Source organism: Sinocyclocheilus rhinocerous, unplaced genomic scaffold, assembly GCF_001515625.1.
Source record: "Sinocyclocheilus rhinocerous isolate Xijiao unplaced genomic scaffold, SAMN03320098_v1.1 scaffold1447, whole genome shotgun sequence".
NCBI classification, from domain to species: Eukaryota; Metazoa; Chordata; class Actinopteri; order Cypriniformes; family Cyprinidae; genus Sinocyclocheilus; species Sinocyclocheilus rhinocerous.
Genome location: NW_015661886.1, coordinates 260,363 through 282,641, shown reverse-complemented (window position 1 = coordinate 282,641; position 22,279 = coordinate 260,363). Strand labels below are relative to the sequence as shown.

The window sequence follows — 22,279 nt, the reverse complement described above, 5'->3', positions numbered from 1 at the left end:
GCGGCCAGTCGATGAATTGCAGTTTTAGTCACTTCCGTGTTGGTTTCACGAGAGAGACTGGAAGGTTGCTGCTTGGTCAAAACCGAAACCAAGCCGTTCACACAGAACGCATATTTATCGCATTTTCTAGAAGGACATTTATCACCGTTGCACTCACGTCTCGCACAAGAGAGCAGCATGTTTAGAAAGCCATGTAAAATTAATGCAAGTTCAACTTTTAAAAAACATGTCTCAAGACTTTATGGCGGTTTTTCCCCGTCCCACTGTATCATGTTTTTATATGAAGAAAGTAGCCTACTTTTGTGATTTGGTTTTCGGTCCTTTGTATTAAACTATACATACATGCATGGTGCTGTTTTTTTTTTCTAATTGTTTAAGCAACTTTATTAATTATATATGGTTTACAAACATTATTTTAAACATTATGCACTTTTTTTCAAAGATAGTCATGTTATTTTATTACGCTTTGAAGAAACGTGCATAATATTTTGCTCGATGCGCCCTCTTGTGGCCTCAGGAGAGAAGCCAAAAGCTTTTTTCCCCCTAACTGAAATTATGACTTTTAAATTCTAATATAATTAGAATTTTGGTAATATTTAAGTAGACAATTCGAATTTAGTTTTTCAGTCATTTTTGACAGCCCTAATATGTACCACTGTTTTATCCTTGTTTTTGGTTTGTTTTATGTCAAAGTGCTCTGTCGTGTGTTTTTCTGTGCTTTGTCAGAGAGCGCTCTCATGCAAATGTGTTATTTAATTTTGTTTTCATGCACGCACGACACACTTTGCTTTCACTTTGCGCTTGTTCAAATTTCCAAACAAACATGCTAATTGGTGGTTCAAAAGACCAAAACCTATTGGTTGAATAGATGACAGTTTGAACAAATCTGGGCACGGGGATGGAACTAAGCATCGACAATTGTTCCTGTTTGGCTCAGAGGAATAAAATGCGTAGATTTCTTTTGACAAATCAATGCTGATCAAAATGTGATGCCGTCATCCCGTTCACTACGGAGCCTTTGAATGTCCAAATTAGACAAATGTGTTACCTCTGAAAAGCATTCAGATTGGATTAGTGGTTAAAAAGTTATTAAACATTCAAGAACAATAGTTATTTTTATCAGCTGTCTCGGTCTTTGAGGGTTAAAAAAAAGAAAAATCAGAAAGCACGCGCAAAGTTAGAAAAGTTACAGCATACCTCTCCTGAACAAGCTGTAGGATTGAGGTATTGTGTAGAGTCTTGAGTGTATCAAATAAAAGCTATTTTTAATAAATGGCTCCTGATTACGGCTGTCGTCTCTGTTTTGTAATCATAAGCCCAAAATGTATAACCGGCACTGTGGTGTCACAATAGCCAGGTACAGAGTGATTATGAAAGCCTTTTTCCGTCGTCTAATGGGTGGCATTGGCAGCACACGCAGAGAGATGATGCTGAATGGAGAAGTCATTTAGTCGAGCATCGCATACGTAGTGGTATGGTTGCCATGGTAACAGGAGAGAAATAGTCCCAATTGTCCAGGTTCTGCTTACCGTCTCTGAACCTCGGTGACTCACTTGTCTTTTTCTATCGCCGTGTGTGGGCGGTAGTTACGCCGTTTAAAAGAGCAACAGCTGCTTAACTAGAACACCTCCGCAGGCCGGAGGGGTTACATATGAAGACTGACCAAAAAAAAAAAAACAGCGCAAGTTTGCGACACCACAAAACAAAAAGTGTTATACTGGTTGAAAAAATGGTTTAAAATATTTGATAAACTAATTAATGACAATTTAAATGGGAATTGAGGACAAAGTAATATTGAGGACATAGAAAATAAGAAATTCACTAGAAACCTTTTTTTGTGAACATTTTGAATGGAGAAAAAAAAAACTGGAAAAAACCCCCCCCACAAATATTTATTCTATAATATAACTGTAACTATAATATAACTCAAACTCAAAATATTTCTAAATTGACAGCTTTTCTTGTTAGCAGCTCCCATGGACATGGTAAAAAATTGTTCAACAAAGTAGTAACTTTTTTTTAGTTAGTTTTTTATTTTTATTTAAATTTGTGTTAGTATTTTAATAATTTGCGTAGACAAAAGAATCATATAACCAAAGTAACGGTAGATACAATTAGTAAAACGAAGTAGTAACATTATTTAAAATCTTTTCTTGTGTTCACATGTGATGACAAGAAAACTAATACTAGCTAATATGATTTCGTTATTTAAAGTTTATTATTATTATTATTATTATTAATGTTATTATTAGTCATAGTAGTAGTAGTAGTATACAGTATAGTAATACATATTTGATGTAGTGGGTGGTCCAAATTTGCATTACAAAAATAGCCTGCAAATATTTGAAAACCTTTATTTCTCAAATACATTTACGTTGATTTCTATTCCACAAGCGTCTCCTGTTGGAAGTTCTGCTTCTAATCCATTTAAAGCCCATTGCATGAGCGTTTGGGCTCCAGGTGGGGTTAACACAGGTGTCTGGGCTAAAGCCGCCACTGGCCTCAAGCCACCCGAACCTGAAAGAGCAGCTTTGTGTGAGTAACACAAGCCCCCTGTGTCCCTTCACACCACGCCCAGCTTGACCAGGTTACGCTCCGCGATCAAATGAAAGAGTTCAAGCAGGTAAGTTTCAATTAAATTTTTTAATATTTACATCTTCTGTTATGAATATTATTCCATATTTTAATTTGAATGTCGGATTGAAATAAACATCGCCTTTAGCGTAGTTATTCATTCGCATAAGCCGCGTGATTTTTGTACATTTTATTTTTGTTTGACTTTATTAATAAAAATTTATGTGTTTTTTAATTAGCATGTTTTTGGTTTTCAGATTTTCACTGGTATTGGTACCGAATACAGAAATGTTGGTTCCGTGACAACACTATATTATTATTGTTGTTATTATTATTATTATATTTATAATATTTATATTTATAATTCATTTTAATGTTAGAGTAATAAAATTGTTGAAATGTAGTATTAATAATAATAATAATGTTATACCATTAATTCCCATATCAGTATGATTCATGAGCATCAATAAATCTTACCCTACAACGATAGTTGATTATTTTTTATATTGCATCCAATAATGAATATGATGAGTGATTGTATATTATAGCCTTGTTATTATACAATTGTGTGTGTTATATATATATATATATATATATATATTTGTATTAATGTTATAGAGAATTTAGTTATACATTTGTTTAAATGTAGTATTATTATTATTATTATATAATTTAATATTTATAATACATTTTATTGTTAACGTGATAAAATGTATTTAAAAAATATAAAATATATAAATTGTTGAAATGTATTATTGTTGTTGTTAGTATTATTATTATTATTGATATCAGGTTTTTGTGGTATGTTTTTAAACAAAAAATATACATATTATATATACAAAATTATAAATGATTGTATAATATATCAATCAGTATATCAGTGATCAGCTGTAATGTAAAAAATAAATGATTATCTATGGAAAACATTTGTGCCCATCCCTTCCAAGAATCATTGCTGCTATGAGTTCATTGTGTACTAGACTATATACATTATAGCTTTGATGAATCATTAAGCAAAGAGCCAAATTGAAGGTTTCCAAATCCATTTCTGTACCTGTCAATCCAGAAATAGACTCTCAGACAGGTCTGCTAGCAACATAATTGGTTCTGGTGTCAGGGCCGAAGCCTGTTTCTATTTCCGCTCTATCCATTCAATTATATTTTTCGTTGTTGTGCTAAAAAAAGCACCCCCTTTTTTCATGGAACATATTCTTCTTTTTTTTAACAGCATGACCAGAGCGGCAGACTGGCATTTACCACAGCAGGAAGTGCCTTTTTTACACTGCGCCGAGGGCATGACCTTTCGTCCAGCAGCCTGGTCGCCATTCATCTCCTTAACCTTCTCCTTTGTGTGCGTCTAAGAGCCGAGACCAGCGAAAATGGCTTATGCAATAAATGTGCAAAGGCAGAAGCTTAATGCTGACACGCAGAGCCTCAGTCAGATCAGTGCACTTCTCTCAAGGCCGTCGTGTTTCATTGCAGTGCTGCATTCTGCTGAAAGATGCTATTATCTTGCTAATGGGCAGTAAGATTGAGCCGAGTCTGCACTCAGGCATTTATTAGCAGTGTCTGTTTTTATCTCGCTAAAAGCCTTTCTGCCAGGCTAACATGAACCAGCGCTGAGTGTTATCACCCAGGTCAGGTGGAGGTCTGTTTTAAACTAATCGGGCCATAGGTTTGAAGGCTTGATGATTCAGAATAGACATTCCAGGGGTTTGCTGTTGTCAACATGGTCCTTTGGTCTGCAATTATAATAAGAGGTTGAGGAACCATATGGGAAAGAGTTGGCTGGGGTATATCATTGATGGTGACACTTTTGGTGGGGGTTCAGTCTCTCATTCTCTGGCGCCACCAGCAGTACAAAATTTTCATCTCGCAGCACTTTCACATTTAGTGTGGAGATCCCTGCAGTGTGGAACCACTTCCTGCTGGAGGCTTGCAGCATCACACCTAATTAGTACATGGTGTTACGCCTGACTAGATTTTTTGTCTCTGTGGATTTTGTTGAAAATTTCACTTGTCCTCCTACATATTTTGGCTAAAAATTGGATTTTACAATCTTCAGATCGAACTGAACATATATCAAAGGTGTTTTTGCCATAATAAAGCATAAAAATACCATATGTTTGTAGATATTCTAGTATTTGCAGATACTAGAACATGCAAGTTCACATACTTGTTTCTTCGAAAAACAATGCTGCTGTCAGTTATTCGACTTTGAAATGTGAGTTCCGTCTCAGAATGTCTGTTTTTTCTTTTTCTTTTTTCGTTTCCACCCTCTGCGAGTTTACCCAGTAGTATTTTGACACCCCCGGGTTGCTAGTTAACAGAAAACACCGTATTGCAAACATGGAAGCTAGCAAACGAACGGAGTCAAAGTTTGCAGATTCTACCCAACCTAAAAAGCCTTGGCATCCATCAACACAACGCTATGACCATATGCATATTAAAACACGGATAAATAATCTCATCAAGGCTTGATGGCTTCCAATGTCATTTGTGCTTGTTACTGTTGCGTGTCCTCAATCTGGCAACCCGCATGAGCATCAAGTCTGAGGAGGAAAGGGCGAAAGAAACAACTCTCGATATTTTGAATGTGGACTGCAGTACCTGTTTCATCCACTAGCTGTCAATATTACATACTACACTTTTAAATGGACTTCTGTTAATCTACTATTAAAGTAATCAACCATCTTCCAGAAACACAGGAAGTTATTCTATCAGTGTTGGGAAGGTTGCTTTGGAAATGTAATAGGTTATCAATTACAGGTTACAGCTAGGGATGGAATCGAATCGTGAGTTGAGTGAATCGTTACATCCCTAGTTACAGCTGTAGCTATTTAATTTAGTTTATTAAAGTAATGTAACCGATTACATGTGATTACCTTTTGATTGCTTTTCTAAATTTCTAACAAATGTTTTTAAATGTTTTAAATTTAAACCATGCCGGGTTAACCGTACAGTAGGACTCAACACTAATTGCTCTCAAGGCTTTCAAAATCCTTATCACTTGAATTAAGATTCTAATAATTACATTTTAAAGCACAGCACTGAAACGCACTTTTAAAGCGCTGGTCATTAGAAACTAAAGGGTCTGTTTTTATTTCTGTACACTCACATTAACAACAAAAACTATATGCTTTTATAAAATAAAGAAAGGCTAGGTTACATACCTGCAGATGCTTCCTCAGGTTCGACATTGAAGCCTTTGATGTTGAAAGCATTTTAACAGCTGGCAAACAAATTTTGCAATGAACTGCTATATTTGCGCCCTTACCGGATTTCAGGATGAAATTATTTTTACATTTCCAGCACTGAAATGCATTTTTATCACTCGCCATGGTGGCAACTCTCAGACAGGTTGAATCCTAAAGCTTTCAGTGACAATGTAGATTGATGTAATTGGCAGACGTGGTGCACTGCAAATTCAAACGAGAACCAATCAAAAGCATCAGAATAGCATCGCTTTACTAAGCGTCCTTTAAATGGCAGGAGGCACTGTGCACATCAAAAACGGGCAAAGTGACAAAATAATAGTATTCAACATATCCTAGCTTTTTTACAGAAAATATTCAGATGTAACCCCCTTTGTAATCATTAACATTTTCTGTAATTGTAATTACAAAACTGTAATTTAATTACACTTTTTTTTTTCTCTGTAACAGATTACAGTTACATTTATTTTGTAATTAAATTACGTGACTCAGTTACATGTAACTAGTTACATGTAACTTAACACTGGATTCTAGATAATAATGATATATAATGATAATAATGATATTCAGTATTCATGCATTAGCTCCAAATTGTCTTGATAATGTTTAACAACCGTCATAATTAAATAATAAATTAATTAATTGAAGTTGCCAGTTTGAACTGATTCATGGCAATGAAGAAATATACCAAACAAACCAACTTTAATTTTTGCTACTGAAGTTTAAATTGGACTCTTAACATCATCAATAATATTCTTATACTTGCAATTCATTAAACGAGGAAGGAACATTGAAGGATCGAGTCTTTAGGAAACTTGATTGCTAAATGTAAAACATGCAAAATCTCCCACAATTTTATACAAGGACTAAAATCATGGTGTATACATGGTGAGTAATCCATATGGTGGCCAAACCTAACTGTATCTTGATACTGCTTTGGTGTATCAAAATTACAATGAGTTTGTGAACACACCCTAAGAATTTTAGAGCCCCCTGTTGGCCAAAAAATGTAAATATTGGTAGAATATTTACTTATTCTATGGTTTTATTATTATACTGTGTTTAAATGAATGTTTCTGCCATTATTAGCTTAACCCTGTAATTGTTTTTGTTTTGCTGTTGATCATCCAACTGTTTTTTCCCCCTCATTGTATGGGTGTAAATTCCTCTTATCACCTATATAATGACACTTTCTTTCTTTCTCTTTTACAGTGATCTTGTTTTGCATGGCCGCCCTCATATTCCCAATAGGATTCTACATCAATGAAGTAGGGGGACAACCGTACAAATTACCCAACAACACAGTGGTGGGCTCCTCTTATGTACTGTTCGTGCTCTCCATTTTCTTCACAATAGTGGGGCTCCTGTTTGCGGGAAAAGTCTGCCTTCCTGGCTGAGGGGACGTTCCCAGCGGGGACAGCTGGGGTGTTCAAAGTGAAACGGAAAGAAGCGGCACTCATCGAGAAGGACCAACGACAGGGGGTGGTGGTATATACTAATAACTCATTAAACTGCAAAACTAAACAGACGAATACTGCACACACTACATTCGAGTGCTCCCCTCTGCCCAACCTGTGCTTCGTTAAACCCGTGCTGTCTTTAAGTTGCACCTTTGAGTTTCAACCCAAAGGATCGGGGGGCGTTGAAGGACACGCAGGCCCGTCCGGAAAGGACAGAGTGCATCCACAGCGGCTGCTTCTAGTACTACCTTACTTTGGAATATAGTTCTGTTATCTTCTGTTCAGTTACGTTTTGCAGAGTTTCACACAATTGCGCCCTCTACCTTCATGGAGAGGAAAGACAAGAAACTGGTGGAGAATGCGGGCACTGATATAATGGACCAGGCACTCGATCCAACAACTGTTCTCTCTAGCGGCCAGAGAGCTGGACGGGACACTGCACTGTTACAAAAAGAGGGAAAAGGAAAAAGGGAACAGTATTAAGAAAATTTTTGTTCTCGCACACTACATGAGGCGAATGCTCCAGGACTGCAGGTCAGGACCCTGCAAGGCTGTGCCTCGCTGTTACACGCTCAGATATTGACGGACGCGTCTCTGAATCTGACATCATACCAAAATAAACACCCGCCTGAGCTCAACTTGAGTTGAGTTCGGTTCAGTCACAGGCGGATGTGTTTGTGCTTTTGACTTTACACCTGCTCATCTCTTCTTGTTTTGATCTCTGGGTTTGCAGAGCCCTTTACTTGTTTGGTTTGATTTGCTAATGTGCCATAAACCTGTTTTTTTGTATGAATGCGATGGGCATGAGTTGGGTTTTAGGGAGCACTGTGCGGTATAGCCATTTCAGTAGGTGAAGCACTACAGATGTACAAAAATGAACTCCTTACCTCAGTATTTTGCGATTCAGAATGATTTTTCCCTCATCATGGCAAAATATGTGCCCTGTAACTTATGTTCTGCCTTGATCACGGACCTTTAATTCAAATGGTGTGATCATGGCAAATTATTTATCTGACACTGAATAAAAGGAGCTCAAGAATGCGTGTTACATCAGCTCTGTTTTTAAAGGGTTCCCTGTTTTTTTGGAAAGCAAATGTACATTGTGAGAGTGGAACAAAACCAGAAGTGTTTATGATGGATGTGTGTGATATGAAGGTTAAATTTTGCCCACAAGCTGTTGTTGTTTTTTTTCATGAATCTTCTCTAAGTGTGTGTTCTGTTTTATTTGAATGTGCTTTTTTTTTTGTTCACTCTGTTTAAGAAAGGTCATGCTCACAGTCGCCTTTACATTCTTTACTAAATTAATTTCATTAATGCTTTGAAAAACTGCACTTTTCCTTGGAAGCGTTCATATTCATTATAGGGATGGCGAACAGATAAAATATATTTATTCAAATTTTAGATGATTCTCGTAAATATGTGGGGTAAGAACATACACTCTTAGATTGAAGAATTGATAAAAAATGTTTATACGAAATTCCCTCCTGCATTCAGGCAAGATGTGTACAATTGCTTTTGGCAAAAGATGTCTCTTCGTATCGCACTGGGACCTAAATTTAATGTGAACTGTGAGAACGACGGCAGCCTGCGGTGGACGAGTTCCGTGCTAAAGACTGCTTCTGCTTTGGATATTTTTGGAAACCCATCATAAAATGGGAGAGAAAAAAAAGTGCATAGGGTAATGAAAAGCTTTTATTTATGATTTCAAAAGGGAAGGAAACAAATGTATGAGGAACCGTATTATCTATCAAAGGATGTTGGCAGTCCTCGTGCACAGTTACTGTTAACAGATCCGTATTACTGGCAAGACAACTGTTTTCTCTGCTACTCTTTGTTTCAGTATCTCACTGTATACAATAAAAGGCATTAAAGAAGGTGAACCGCTGGAGTTCAACTGAGCTTTACTTCATTAGGAGTACGGTTGTAACGCTTGCTCTACATTCTATCCTAATGGTGAAAATACACCAAACTTTGCATGCATGGAGAGTCTGTGGCTAATTGAGTTTGAAGGAATTTTGGAAGCATGGGATGTATGGTTGCCTAGCAACTGCTAGTTAAATTTGCAATATTCAAAACATCAGGCCTGCTCCCCTGTTTGAGCTAGAGATGAATTCTCTCACTGCCTTTGCTCACGGAGCCTTTTTTTCAGTATTTGACATTTAAGTAAAACTAAAAATCCTGAGATTGCTGGTGTCATTTTTGGAGCCTTTAAAAGTTTAATTCAGGGACGTGTAATGTTAAAGGGTTCTGTAGCTTTTGCACTTTCAGGAACCGGTTTAGGAAACCTTAATAATGTAATGTAATATTTAATGCACTTCATGTTGTCAATAACAACGAATAGAGTATATTTTCTTTTTCTTTACATTTTTATATTGATATGGTACAAGATTATCCTATTTAAATCAACGTGATAAGTTAGGTCAAAAGTAATCGTCTGATTATATTACCTAAAATGTGTAAAGTAATGGAACTACAATTTTTGTCGTGTAATTTGGAATCAGTAACAGATTACAGTAATCTACCCAACACTGTGTTCTATAATAATTAAACTGAAAATAAACTGAGACGTTGAGAAAAAAATATATATGTAGATAGATAGATAGATAGATATTTTTAAAAAGACTAGAAAAAATCGTTTGATTTGTAAAATATGTAAAATTATTTATAAAAAAAGGTGTTTAGCCTATATCTTCTTCCTTGCAACATTTCTCCTTTTCTTTCTTTCGTTAACGTTACATTAAAATGTCATTGAAATGCATGAGCTGAAGACTACACAATAATTTACTAATAATAACAACAATAATAATATGTAATGCTTACAGTCAGTACTAAAAGCGCTTTAGCAAACAAATAGACTAGCAAACAATATCACGGTAATAATTTTTTTAAGGCTATAAATGCTCGCTTATGCTCACCCAGGCTGCATTTGTTCAGAAATACAGTAAAAATAGCAATATTGTTAAATGTTACTACATTTTAAAATAACTGTTTTCTATCTGAATATATTTTAAATTGTAGCTAATTGGTGAATTTTCAGCAGTGTCACATGATCCTTCAGAAATCAGTCTAAAATGCTGATTTGCTGCTTAAAGGGATAGTTCACCCAGAAATGAAAATTCTGTCATCATTTACTCACCCTCGTGTCGTTCCAAACCTGTATGAGTTGCTTTCTTATGTTGAACACAAAAGAAGATATTTTGAAGATTGCTGGTAATCAAACAGTTGGTGGTTGCCATTGACTTCCATAGTATTTTTTTTTTCCTGCTATGGAAGTCAATGGCAACCACCAACTGTTTGATTACCAGCAATCTTCAAAATATCTTCTTTTGTGTTCAACATAAGAAAGCAACTCATACAGGTTTGGAACGACATGAGGGTGAGTAAATGATGACAGAATTTTCATTTTTGGGTGAACTATCCCTTTAAGAAACATTTATTATTATTATCAATGTTGAAAACAGTGGTGCTGTTTAATATTTTTTTGTGAAAACCGGGATTATTTGCTAAATAGAAAGTTCAAAATAATTGATTTGAAGTAGAAATCTTTTGTAACATTACAAATGTCTTTTAATCAACTTAATTCCACCTTGCTTTATTTAAACCTAAATAAATATTTATTTTACCTTTAAAGTACTGAGATGCATTCATACGATGATTTCAGGCAAATGAAAACTTTTTCACTCTTGTGGAAATTACAACTGGGCTAACATGACTGTTTACGGTAATAAACGTCCTTTTTATGGGTCAGGTCAGGCATAAACCTTCAGGTAATAACAGTACATTTCACTTATAGTAGAAGAGTGATTGCAGTATGAAGAAAAAAATCAATCCTCCAAGATTGAATCATTGTTTATCACAATACACTGTTATCTCATAGCACTCTCCATATGGAGCAGAAGACAGGACCTGTCAAGTGGTGAAATTATACAACAGTTTCAGTCTTATGATTCTGTATTCATCTGTGCTAGATTATAAAGAGTCCTTTTTTTTCCGTTCATGTCTTATTTTAATGGTCTGTAGGCTGGAGAACAGTCCCAATGAGTCTGGCTTTATGAGTGATCAGTCCTCCATGGAAATCCCACCAGTCTTCAGAGAAAACGTAATGGTGACTTAATTGCCACCTGTTCACCTAAATGTATTCATGCAGTTATATAATAATAATATTATTACGTTTTTAAGGAATAGTTCATTCCTAAATGAAAATGTTCTAAACTGTTCTCATCTTCAGGGCAATCAATATGTTGTTGAGTTTCTTTTTTCAGTTGAACAGATTGGGAGAAATTTTAGCATTACATCACTTTAATGCTCACCAATGGATCCTCTGCAGTGAATGGGTGCCGTCAGAATGAGATATAAGATAAAAACATCACAATAATCCACACCACTCCAGTCCATCAGTTAATGTCTTGCGAAGTGGAAAGCTGCGTGTTTGTGAAACAAATCCATGATTTGGACACTCGTTCTGACGGCACCCATTCACTGCAGAGGATCCACTGGTGAGCAAGTGCTACATTTCTCCAAATCTGTTCTGATGAAGAAACTCATCTTGGATGACTGTTCCATTGTTGTATAAAATCAGCTGTTTTTGTTGCGATCACACTGCTGAGTAATCATTCATATTGAGCACGTGCAGAAGCGGATGGATCATGCTGATGCGTATGAGAGCTCAGAGCACTGGCTGGAGTCGAGAAGTCTGGAGAGCTTGTGGACTGTCTCTCTCTCTCACCTCCTGTCACTCTGCACCACCTGCTCCTGTGTAAGTTTACAGAATAATAGCCTCATTGCACCCTGTGCTGTTTGACTTAATCCCTGTCTACACTCGATGTGGCTCAATGCTCCCATTATAACTAACAAAGCTGTGAAAATGTGTAAATGGACTGATTACAGATTTGTTTGGCACAGATTTCGTCTTTAACAACAAACTCCCCTCACAATATATGTTCAGAACGTTGTTTCAAAGCACGTGAATTAGTTTGAGTCTTAGAAACCAGGTGGTGGATTAATAATCACCTGCTGTTCTAAAAAAAAAAAGGTATAAATGCAAGCTCAAAATTTTTATGAAGTTATAAACCATGCTGTGTGTGTGTGTGTGTGTGTGTGTGTGTCAGATCTGAGAGAGGAGACGGGATGAGCAAACAGATGCACATCAGCAGTGAGGAACAGCTTTACATGTGAGCATCATCTCCTCTACTGCACAGTCACCTTAATGATGCTTTATCGTTCTCAGTGCTGCTGTTTGTTTAGTTTTTAATAAAATAACCTAAAATGATTTTTTAAATCGAGATGTTTATGCAGTGCTATTGAGATGTACCATGATCAAATTAAGTGGCTCAGTCAAGGAAACTGGAAGGTAAATTGAATCTCTGAAATCTTCACTCCACGAATCTGGTTTAAGCAGATGTTTAAACAGAACTTTGCCGTCCTGTGTTGGTTTGGTTTGATCTGTCAGGTGTTTGGGTTGGTGAACGGGTCCCGCGTTGGAGTGCTTGTTGACACGTCTGATTTGACCTGCTCTACAGAGAGACCAGCAGATCTCTTAGCAGGATCCAAAATGAGTCATTGCTTCAACTGCATGCTTTGCTTTACTAATTGAATCAATTAAACTGCTCATTTTGTGGTTTCTTTTTACTTACACCATCAAAGACTCTCATTGACGAGCAACTGCGCTTCAAAAAACAGCTGCATCTTCTGTGCTTCGGCTCAGAAGTCAGCAGCCTTCGGGACAAACCACAAGATACCTGTCCACTAAGGTGGGTGATGTTGACTTTCCGATTTCCACAGCACAGATCACACACTTCTCATTTGCTCTCCACTATTCAATCAAACAAGCCTTTTTTTGTAAATGGCTAATTGATTATGTGCAGTGTTATTTTCATAATTCATACGGACAGTGATCATATAAGCCCTTTGGGTTGCAGAAACAGCTCTGCCGGGCCATTATTTTCATTAGGATGCCTATAGCGTCTGTTTAGAGAAACTGCTTGTTTTATTTTCGGTTTGTCATGAGGGATGAGTGGGCACATGTGAGAACAGTTTGTACTTGTACTAGATGCCAAGAAATCACTAGAGAGAAGAGGAGAGGATGAAAGGATACGAGTGAGATAATGAGAGAAGAGGATAAAGGCCATGGTTCTAATGCATTCTTAAAACAATGTTTTTGGCCTACCATCAATCAAAATGAATTATTCATCAAGAAATCTGTATTTGAAACATGGTGATGAAATTAGTCGCTCATAGGCAGCTGTCCTAACTGAAACAGAGCCTCATATGTGACTCATTTGGAAGAGTCTGTATGGGCAGCAGCTCACACAAAGAGGGACTGACCTTACAATTGATTTCAACAGAGTTGACATTAGCATGTTGCTAATCTAAAATTGAACCTATAATAGGCTATCTATACGTAGATACACTCAGAAAGGTACAAAAGCTGTCACTGGGAAAAGGTACCTTGCACCTAAAGGGAACATATTGGGGAACATATTAGGGGAACTAAATTGGCTCCTACTTCAGAGTAGGAAAAATCAGTGACTTAAGTGTACGCTGATTGGCCAAACACATACGAAACACCGGCTACCCGGCATTTTTTAAAAGCCATGTAAAAATATTTACTCCACGAACATGGAAAATGGCGATAACGGCATTTACCTGTTTTATACTGCAAGTTGTCATAGGAGATTTAGTCCGATTTTCGTGTAAATTGTGTGTTTACATTCCATCTCTGTTATCACGAATCCCACGACACACAACAAAAACAGCTCCGATCACAGTGTCCCCCATTCACTGGTTGTTGATGTTTGTAAATGCCGCAAATAAAGATGTCGCTATTGGTTGCTTCAGAGTCACTGCTGCCGGTGCGAATGCAACCAGGAAAACGGCACGAGGGGGAAATTGGTTCTCTAGGAACCACCACGCTGGCTAGTTCCTAGAACTAAGTTACTATAACTATGCTGCTCAACACTCACGTTAACAAACCGATGGATTTTTTATGGAAAATTCCACAACACTGTGCAACCTATGGTTGTTAGAATCACAGATATCAATGTACTATCTATATGGGTTCCTTGAGGAGCTTTAAAGGGATAGTTAACCCAAAAATGAAAATTTTGTCATTAATTACTCACCCTCATGTTGTTCCAAACCCGTAAGACCTCCGTTCATCTTCGGAACATAAATTAAGATATTTTTGATGGAATCTGAGAGCTCTCTGACCCTCCCATAGACAGCAAGGGTCTTTACACGGTCAAGGCCCATGAAACATAGCAAGGACATTGGTAAAATAATCCATGTGACATCAGGGGTTGATGAACGGATGAACCCGCTTGGTCGTTCCTTTAAAAAACAAAAACTTGAATTTAACAAACATAAAATGTTACAAACATATTTCTAAATTAACTTAATAAAGAAACAAAAATAAATATGACCACTTTGCCATTAAAAACCCAAAACGGAACTATTTTAATAGCTGTGTAATGGGGAAGAGAGAGAGATAAAAAAGACACGGTATCCAGTCGGACTCGGGCCGAGAATTCTCAACAGCTGTTAGACAAGGGCCGGGCCCATGCAGGGCTCTATTCGTTCCCTCGTTTCAATTAAAAGTTCCCCCCAGCTCGGCGGGCCCCCAAACTGCCCGGGCCCATATGCACCTGCATACCCTGCATACACAGACGCTACGCCACTAATTGTGCTGCTTCATATTTTTTGTAGAAACTTGTTCTTTATACAGTTTTAATAATGATTAATTAATTACTTGATAGCATTATTTCTCACTTCATTTTGTACCTTTGAGTTTGTACCAAAAAATATGAAATTGGGTTCTCCACATAGGATGCATGCTTCCTTATATGGCCAAGACAAAGAATATTTCACAGCAGCACAATACCTAGCTTTTGAAACGGTCTTAATGTCTGGAGCTCGTTTATGACGATGCCTCACCCTGAAAGCAGCTCACTGGTTTTTGGAATATAGCTACAGTTATGCCACATGTAATGAGTTTGCTGAAAGTCCGCATCAGGAGGCTCTTTGTGAGTGAACGCATGCTGTCTCAGGCTCAGGGAGTGCTGTGCGTGGGTCACGCAGCTCCGGGCGGCTGGAGGCTGTGATCTCCTGCGGGCGCTACAGAGGGTACTGACCCGCTCAGAACTGGACACACTACTCATCATCCTCGGCTCTCGGTGAGAGTTTGTCTTGCTGTGATGAATCACAGTTTCTTAACTTAACTCGAGCCAGCAGCCATTTCATTTCCTTCACTTTTGCGGCCGCCTTTAGACATATTTGCAGTCCATTTTCCTTAAATAGTTTGAGTGCTATAATTGGTAATGTCTGAGGAGATGGTTTAAAAATGGCAGCCTAGGCCTATTTCCTCTCCCAGCATAATAGAGCGCAACAGAAATCCTTCTCATTTTCTCCATAGAGAAATAGATTTTAAGTGATAGCATGTAGAGCTTTCAAGACAGATCCACCATGAACTGTGAGGTTGTTAAGTGGTTGCTATATTTGTCTGTAAAAGCCCAACAGCACACTCCCATGAAGCATTGCAAATCATGTCTCTTTACACTCTCTTTCAACTGTTTTTTGCTTCAAAACAAAATGTTGTAATGCAGTGGCTTAATTTGGGTCTTGACTCAGAACTCTGTATCATAGTAAGTTCATGAATAGGAAAAGCAATTTGAAACCAAGGAAAATGTGTGGTCAACTGTTTGCACTCTGTGTGAGTTACTAATGCAAAATTATAATTGGAACCTTATATAATGATTATTTGATGACTATTTTTTTTATTTTCAGCCCTGATCAGACAGTAGACATTATATGTGATTTTTTAATTCAAAACCGAACACCTTCTGTTCACTGCAGCAGTCCGGACGCCATTGTGAGTGTCATAGACTGGTGTTTATGTAATACGTAGTGAGATGTTTTTCATTATTGTCACTGATTGATGTGTCCTGTCATAGGAGACTGTGAAGCAAATGGTAGCAGTTTCCGGGGGGAGATATCACCTGTTTTCTGCTGCACTGGTAATCTGTTAAAGAAATCTTGAAATGAAACTGAAGTTGCATACAGTGGTGCCAAAAGGATTTGAACACTTAAGCCTAACCACTTAAAATATATGAATTTGACATTTGAAAGTGACATTTATTTTGTCAAACACTTTTCAAGCAAAGCGTTATTTAAAAAAAAAAAAGGATCATGGATCAAATGTGGACCATGTTCATACTTAAAGAGAAATAAAAAAAATGGTTTCAAAACGATCTTTCATTCATCTTCCAAACACAAATGAAGATATTTTTAATGAAACATGAGAGTTGGACTTAATTACATCTTTAATATGTAATTGCATAAATCTATTGTCTTTGAAATATGGTTAAAGTGTGCTGACGAATGTACTGATAAGTACTGTACTTATTATGGTAACTAAAATATACTTTTAATAATTTCAAACTTGTACATCATGTATTTAATATGTAATTACACTTTTGATTGAGCTGCTTTAATCTCCACCCGCAGCAGATCTACGTCTGTACTGCTGTCTACTACACCCTGTAGAAAAAAAAAGAAAAAAAAAGTGGTCTCAAAACGTATATGAGCACTGAAAAAAATTTCAAAGCAATTATCATCTGCAATCAAAAACTGCAGGAGCTTCAGTAACTTCACTTGTCTTCAACATTTTTGCTCAGTCACTTTTAATCAACAATGTTTTGGTGCTTTTTAAGGCCAATTTACACCGCATAGACAAATGCCAACAAATATGTGCAGTGTGAATTGAAGTGCAGTGGCCCACTCATCGTTTTAATCATACGCTAGATTTAATTATATCGCATGGAATTGATCTTACTGATATAGATATGGTACTTCAAAGTGATGATGTTACTGACCATTTCCTTGTATCGTGTTGTGCGCAAAAGAAAAAAAAAAGACTTTATTCAACAATTCGTCTCCTCCGCGTCACCCTAGCGCCATTTAGGAGAGTATCCACTGAACGTAAATTGCGTATACTGTTTTGTGTCAGCTGTGCGGATACGCTGTTTACGTCGTTTATGCTTTGATTTGAACGAAAATGGTGCTAGGGTGCCTTTAGAGAGAAATGCATCTTTACGGATTACATAATGAAAGAGTTTTTGTTTTCGATTTGAATTATTTCTTTTAAAATAGTATCGGCGGGCCCCCAAACTGCCCGGGCCCATATGCACCTGCATACCCTGCATACACAGACGCTACGCCACTAATTGTGCTGCTTCATATTTTTTGTAGAAACTTGTTCTTTATACAATTTTAATAATGATTAATTAATTACTTGATAGCATTATTTCTCACTTCATTTTGTACCTTTGAGTTTGTACCAAAAAATATGAAATTGGGTTCTCCACAAAGGATGCATGCTTCCTTATATGGCCAAGACAAAGAATATTTCACAGCAGCACAATACCTAGCTTTTGAAACGGTCTTAATGTCTGGAGCTCGTTTATGACGATGCCTCACCCTGAAAGCAGCTCACTGGTTTTTGGAATATAGCTACAGTTATGCCACATGTAATGAGTTTGCTGAAAGTCCGCATCAGGAGGCTCTTTGTGAGTGAACGCATGCTGTCTCAGGCTCAGGGAGTGCTGTGCGTGGGTCACGCAGCTCCGGGCGGCTGGAGGCTGTGATCTCCTGCGGGCGCTACAGAGGGTACTGACCCGCTCAGAACTGGACACACTACTCATCATCCTCGGCTCTCGGTGAGAGTTTGTCTTGCTGTGATGAATCACAGTTTCTTAACTTAACTCGAGCCAGCAGCCATTTCATTTCCTTCACTTTTGCGGCCGCCTTTAGACATATTTGCAGTCCATTTTCCTTAAATAGTTTGAGTGCTATAATTGGTAATGTCTGAGGAGATGGTTTAAAAATGGCAGCCTAGGCCTATTTCCTCTCCCAGCATAATAGAGCGCAACAGAAATCCTTCTCATTTTCTCCATAGAGAAATAGATTTTAAGTGATAGCATGTAGAGCTTTCAAGACAGATCCACCATGAACTGTGAGGTTGTTAAGTGGTTGCTATATTTGTCTGTAAAAGCCCAACAGCACACTCCCATGAAGCATTGCAAATCATGTAATCTAGTCTCTTTACACTCTCTTTCAACTGTTTTTTGCTTCAAAACAAAATGTTGTAATGCAGTGGCTTAATTTGGGTCTTGACTCAGAACTCTGTATCATAGTAAGTTCATGAATAGGAAAAGCAATTTGAAACCAAGGAAAATGTGTGGTCAACTGTTTGCACTCTGTGTGAGTTACTAATGCAAAATTATAATTGGAACCTTATATAATGATTATTTGATGACTATTTTTTTTATTTTCAGCCCTGATCAGACAGTAGACATTATATGTGATTTTTTAATTCAAAACCGAACACCTTCTGTTCACTGCAGCAGTCCGGACGCCATTGTGAGTGTCATAGACTGGTGTTTATGTAATACGTAGTGAGATGTTTTTCATTATTGTCACTGATTGATGTGTCCTGTCATAGGAGACTGTGAAGCAAATGGTAGCAGTTTCCGGGGGGAGATATCACCTGTTTTCTGCTGCACTGGTAATCTGTTAAAGAAATCTTGAAATGAAACTGAAGTTGCATACAGTGGTGCCAAAAGGATTTGAACACTTAAGCCTAACCACTTAAAATATATGAATTTGACATTTGAAAGTGACATTTATTTTGTCAAACACTTTTCAAGCAAAGCGTTATTTAAAAAAAAAAAAGGATCATGGATCAAATGTGGACCATGTTCATACTTAAAGAGAAATAAAAAAAATGGTTTCAAAACGATCTTTCATTCATCTTCCAAACACAAATGAAGATATTTTTAATGAAACATGAGAGTTGGACTTAATTACAATTTAAAGCATTCTATAGATATATTTATCATGTCGGTGAAGCGTTCCTGCTCAAGACCAAGACGACAGAAAGTGCATCCTGTTTGTTTTCCTTATTTTACAAAAGCACAAGGTTTTGTTGATATTGTGAGTGCACACAGACCCTTTGTAGTTCCGAATGATGTATACTCTTACCTTTAGGAGCAAAAATGCCGGCGTATTTTTAAGTTTCCACTGTTATTAAAAAAAAAAAATGCAAGTGATCGCATTGACGCCTTCATGTCATGCAAAGCGCGCTTTAGCTTCCACTCGCCACACAAACGATATAAATCTATTGTCTTTGAAATATGGTTAAAGTGTGCTGACGAATGTACTGATAAGTACTGTACTTATTATGGTAACTAAAATATACTTTTAATAATTTCAAACTTGTACATCATGTATTTAATATGTAATTACACTTTTGATTGAGCTGCTTTAATCTCCACCTGCAGCAGATCTACGTCTGTACTGCTGTCTACTACACCCTGTAGAAAAAAAAAAGAGGAAAAAAAACGTATCTGAACACTGAAAAAAGTGTGATAGAATTGCTAAGAACTTCATTTGGACATCTTTAAAGGCGATTTTCTCAATATTTTGATTTTTTGCACCCTCAGATTCCAGATCTTCAAATAGTTGTATCTCGGCCAAATATTGTCCTATTTTATTCGGCTTTCAACCCTCAGATTCCAGATCTTCAAATAGTTGTATCTCGGCCAAATATAGTCCTATTTTATTCGGCTTTCAAATGATGTAAAAATCTCAATTTCACAAAATTGACCCTTATGACTGGTTTTGTGGTCCAGGGTCACAAATGTACTTTCAACCAAATATATTTTTACATACCACAAATTATCACTCAATCTTTTTGGATTAGTTTTTGGAAATTTTTACATATTTTTAAATCAAATATCCAGATAAATTCAAATCTAAGTTGTGCATATTAAGCACGCTGGAAAAAGTGACCCAATAAGTAGCCTCACAATGATTTTATGTGGTTCTCTGACAGGATTAATACAATTTTGTACACTTTGTTGTCTTATTTATTATAGAACTCTACTAAGTAGCTAACAAGTTATCTAGAAATGTGAAATAGTACATACATAATATGCTAAATGCAAAGCGTTAAACACTTTTCGCAGCAAAACTGTAATAACATGAGCTGTACCAGTCCAAAGCCTAAGCAAATGCTCCACTCTTCTCCACAATGGTAATCCAATGTCATTTAAATGGCTCTATTTATTGCAACATAATTGAACATTAAACACTATCATGTCACTTTTCTCATCTTTCTCAAAAACACATAAAATAATTAATTTCATAATTTTTTACTCTCCTCATTAAGTCCCAAGCAAAGCATGCTGGGAACAATTCTCAAACCAAACTTCGATGACGTCAGTGGGGATATGGTTTTCAAAGAATGCAAAATTGTCATTTGATTTGATGCAAATAGTTTAAATTTCACCAACAAAACTCCACTAAAGGCCAATTCAATTCAATTCAATTCAATTCAAGTTTATTAACCTTTTTCAATTTGATGGGGGCAACAGCTTCTAATGTATTAGAGAAGATAGTGCCCATGTTGCTAGTCATTTCGTCTAGTTCATGTGTACTTATTGGTACACTGAGCAGTTGAGATAAATCAGGCAGGTTATTTGTGAATGTGTCTTTGGTGGCTGGAACAATAGTTCTGCCCGGAGCCATATAGTTAATATCAGTAATATGCAGCATGCACGATACAAGGAAATGGTCAGTAACATCATCACTTTGAAGTACCATATCTATATCAGTAAGATCAATTCCATGTGATATAATTAAATCTAGCGTATGATTAAAACGATGAGTGGGCCACTGCACTTCAATTCACACTGCACATATTTGTTGGCATTTGTCTATGCGGTGTAAATTGGCCTTAAAAAGCACCAAAACATTGTTGATTAAAAGTGACTGAGCAAAAATGTTGAAGACAAGTGAAGTTACTGAAGCTCCTGCAGTTTTTGATTGCAGATGATAATTGCTTTGAAATTTTTTTCAGTGCTCATATACGTTTTGAGACCACTTTTTTTTTCTTTTTTTTTCTACAGGGTGTAGTAGACAGCAGTACAGACATAGATCTGCTGTGGGCGGAGATTAAAGCAGCTCAATCAAAAGTGTAAATACATATTAAATACATGATGTACAAGTTTGAAATTACTTAAAAGTATATTTTAGTTACCATAATAAGTACAGTACTTATCAGTACATTCGTCAGCACACTTTAACCATATTTCAAAGACAATAGATTTATGCAATTACATATTAAAGATGTAATTAAGTCCAACTGGGGTGGGTCAAAAGCACTATTAAGTTCATCTAATTGCATTTAATTGAAATTTAAACTATAATGCATTTTCAGTGTAATTGCAATTAATAAACAGTTAAGTGTCAGAAGATATTGCATTCAGTTCACACTTAAAGGTGCAGTAGGAGATCTTGGAAAATGCTAACTTTAGCCTGATAGCACTGAAAGCGAACGTCCCACCCTCCCTGCAATCGCCGTCCAAAGCCACGACCCCTGAACGCATTTACTCTCACAGACCTGAATACCAGAGACAACATTACTACAATAGGCTACTTCAGCGGTTCAGTACCAGGTACATTTTATAAACCAAAAATTCCATATACCATTCTAAGACCAACTAGAAACCATGTGAAACCAGCTGCAATTGTACAAGAATTGTAAATAATGTTAGCCGTTTTGCTAACCTCCACCTTCAAGAGCACCAGGTTAACACCTACTTCTGAGCAAACTGTGAATCATTAGCTGATACTTTTCGTGTGCATAGTCATTAGCTATTACTAAAATATGGAGCCTGACATGCAGGGAAAAAAATCTTATCCTCATTTGTTCCCTCATTTAGGTAAATTGTGGCCACATTGAACTAATCCGTTACCCTGTTTTAGTTCAATTGTGGCTACAATTTAACTGAATTTAAATGAGGGAGCAAATTAGTATAACTTGGCCACATTTTAGCTAAAATGATGGAACAAATTAGTACGTGGCCACAAAAATAACAAGTCAGGGAGTGATTTCTTAACTTGTGTCGATAATATATATATATATATATATAAATATATATATATATACTGTATATATATATATTTTTTTTT

The 22,279-nt window shown here is 36.7% G+C and overlaps 2 protein-coding genes across 2 annotated transcripts in view; both read left to right on the top strand.

Moving 5' to 3' along the window:
- mosmoa (modulator of smoothened a) overlaps nt 1-9,363 on the top strand; it is a 40,902-nt gene extending 31,539 nt beyond the window's left edge. The window contains exon 3 of the mRNA XM_016536511.1: nt 7,002-9,363. Coding sequence (XP_016391997.1) covers nt 7,002-7,186 — 185 coding nt within the window. The 3' untranslated portion in view covers nt 7,187-9,363. The remainder of the gene's footprint in view (nt 1-7,001) is intronic.
- Nucleotides 9,364-12,554: 3,191 nt separating this feature from the next.
- The window catches only part of LOC107726804 (von Willebrand factor A domain-containing protein 3A-like), a 20,765-nt gene continuing 11,040 nt past the window's right edge, over nt 12,555-22,279 (top strand). Inside the window, exons 1-6 of the mRNA XM_016536501.1 lie at nt 12,555-12,599; nt 12,893-12,999; nt 15,295-15,420; nt 16,031-16,115; nt 16,198-16,260; nt 21,214-21,281. Coding sequence (XP_016391987.1) covers nt 12,555-12,599; nt 12,893-12,999; nt 15,295-15,420; nt 16,031-16,115; nt 16,198-16,260; nt 21,214-21,281 — 494 coding nt within the window. The remainder of the gene's footprint in view (nt 12,600-12,892; nt 13,000-15,294; nt 15,421-16,030; nt 16,116-16,197; nt 16,261-21,213; nt 21,282-22,279) is intronic.